This window comes from Montipora foliosa, chromosome 4 (genome assembly GCF_036669935.1).
Source record: "Montipora foliosa isolate CH-2021 chromosome 4, ASM3666993v2, whole genome shotgun sequence".
In the NCBI taxonomy this organism is placed as follows: Eukaryota; Metazoa; Cnidaria; class Anthozoa; order Scleractinia; family Acroporidae; genus Montipora; species Montipora foliosa.
In genome coordinates this window covers 13650597-13653096 of record NC_090872.1, presented here as the reverse complement: position 1 = coordinate 13653096, position 2500 = coordinate 13650597, and the positions used below count along the sequence as shown (strand labels likewise).

The 2500-nt window shown below is 35.4% G+C and overlaps 1 protein-coding gene and 1 pseudogene across 2 annotated transcripts in view; both read right to left on the bottom strand.

Moving 5' to 3' along the window:
• Positions 1-923, bottom strand: part of LOC138001032 (uncharacterized) — a 4858-nt pseudogene extending 3935 nt beyond the window's left edge.
• The window catches only part of LOC137999939 (neuropeptide Y receptor type 1-like), a 14472-nt gene continuing 12743 nt past the window's right edge, over positions 772-2500 (bottom strand). For both annotated transcript variants that reach the window (XM_068845949.1, XM_068845950.1), the window contains one exon: positions 772-2500. This exon is cut by the window's right edge. In XM_068845949.1, the coding sequence (XP_068702050.1) occupies positions 2322-2500 (179 nt within the window). In that variant the 3' untranslated portion in view covers positions 772-2321.

Sequence of the window (2500 nt, the reverse complement as noted above, 5' to 3'; positions counted from 1 at the left end):
ATTAACACTTTTAACCGTCATTTTGAGTAGCGTCGTTTTAGCAATGCATATTCCTATATTTTATTCAATCTTTCCTTTCAATTACGTGATTTATATTTTGTTCTATATGGTATATTGTAATTTGTTTTTTTGAACTTTAATATAATTATTAAGTTGAATTAATGTAACATTAGGTATTTTTATCTCGTAGCATATTTATGGTATTTTGCTTATTCGACCTCATTGTAATGCCCATTGATCAATTACTGTTGAAAATGCTCAATATAAGATAATATATTATTATTACTATTATTATTATTATTATTACCATTATTATTATTATTATTATTATTATTATTATTATTATTATTATTATTATTATTCGATTGTCTCCAGTTATCGGGTGTTCTACTGGGTAATGTTTATTGTTTTTCAGCAACTCCCCTTAGCTTAGGGACACAACACTTCCTGCAACAGGTGAGCAGTTCCAAGAATGGCCGATAATTGTACACTTCCAATTCAAGGAAGTCAGGTACATCGAGCTTGCCAAACCAGGTCTTTGCACCTTTTGATATGCTTCCAAGAGCACCAATCACGATAGGTATTATTGTGACTTTCTTCTTCTCCTTCTTCTTCGTCTTCTTCTTCTTCTTCTTCTTCTTCTTCTTCTTCTTCTTCTTCTTCTTCTTCTTCTTTTTCTTCTTCTTCTTCTTACTATTATTATTATTATTATTATTATTACTATTTTTCTTCTTCTTCTTCTTCTTCTTCTTCTTCTTCTTCTTCTTCTTCTTCTTCTTATTATTATTATTATTATTATTATTATTATTAATCCAAGCATTTTTGGCCCAACCCGTGACTTTGAAATACGGAATCCACAACTCGGGATCCGGAAATCCACGAGCTGGGATCTGGAAACCGAGACCAGCGGGATTCCTTTGCATAGGGCGAGCAATTCAATGGAACAACAAAACTGTGACGGCAATAGCAATCTTGATGATGATGACGATGATGTTTATGATTGCTGAGACGGCAAGTGGTTTCACAAAACTGCAACAACCGTGCTATCGATGCGGTTCCCGACGATCCTCGGAGGCGATGTTTTCGTCAGGTAAGGGCTCACTTAAGGTTTGAAGAGTTCTCTATTCAGCATTTCTAGTTTGTGCCAATTTCAGATGAAACAAGAAACAACCATTTTGGTAGCTCTTGAGAACGCCAAATTTAAGGAGAGGCCAGGGTATTTTTCTTTTAAGGAACTAGTCAAAAAGTATATAGGGGAGGGTGGGCCGGAGCAGAAAGGGGGTAGGTCATCAGTTTTTGAGCCCTTCGCAAGGGGTGGGTCGTTCGATTGTCAGCGACCCATTGAGGGGGTCATCCTATTTTAAACAGGAATAGGCACATTGTTAAATATATAAATATTTTTTGATGATCGAGGGCTTGATTCTGTTGAAATAGCTAACAATTCAATGCATGGCAGCTTTAACGACGTACAATTTTATCTTTGTTCGTAAAATACAACTGTTAAACCGAAATTAAAATGATAAAAAAAGAAATCTCAGATGAAGCTCAGATGAAGACGATATTCCTCTTCCAAAACTTGCCTCTATAAACATTTCGAGTGACAGTGACAGCAATGTGCCATTGAGCAAACTTCGCAACACATAATTTGATGGCACTAGGATGAAAAACTTTAAATAATAAGAAGTCACTAATTAAACATGGCTTACAAAAGCTGAAAGAGTTAAATAATATTCTCGTTAGTTTTACATGCTTTTGCATCTGGTTAAGAAACAAACCTAACCGTAAATCAACACCACCACAACTTCATATACAAATGTGGTGTAACTGATTATATACCAAAAAAATCTTTTATCAGGGGGTGGGTCATGTAAGTTTCCGCGTTCATTTAGCGGTGGGTCAAATAGTTTTGTGCCAAAAGTAAGGGGTGGGTCATGTGTTTTTTATATGCCCCATTTCCAATTGCTACGGCCCACCTCAACCACCCTCCCCCCCTATACTTTTTGACCAGTCCCTTAATAACTTCTGATTATTTCTTCGTAGTATAACTAAATATAAAACAAAAGTTTTGGAATTACACACACGAATTTTGTCAACGTATTTATAAACGCCTGGACAAGAGTAAGAAGTATAATTGTAATCTCATAATCGGTAAATTAAAGAAAACTTGAAAAATGACGTTTTCCTATTTGTATACATCACAAACACTCACTTCACATAGAAATGGTTTTGCGTTAAGATTCGATTTTATACCTATGCCACTGTCTTAAAAAAACAATTTTTTATAGATCATTTGTGTACTGTCTCTGTATTGGTTTCCCACTTTACTTGTGAGCTTGTTCGTCCTCTTTTTCTGGTTCCTTTTCTTCTTGTTTGCCATCTTCAATAAGCTTGGAGAAGGTAACACGAAGAGAGTTTGAACTTCTAGTGTTCCTTCTAGCTAGCGCTGATGTCATTTTCGTTTGCGTGGAAAGTTTGGAGGTGTCATTACGGAACAGCCGCT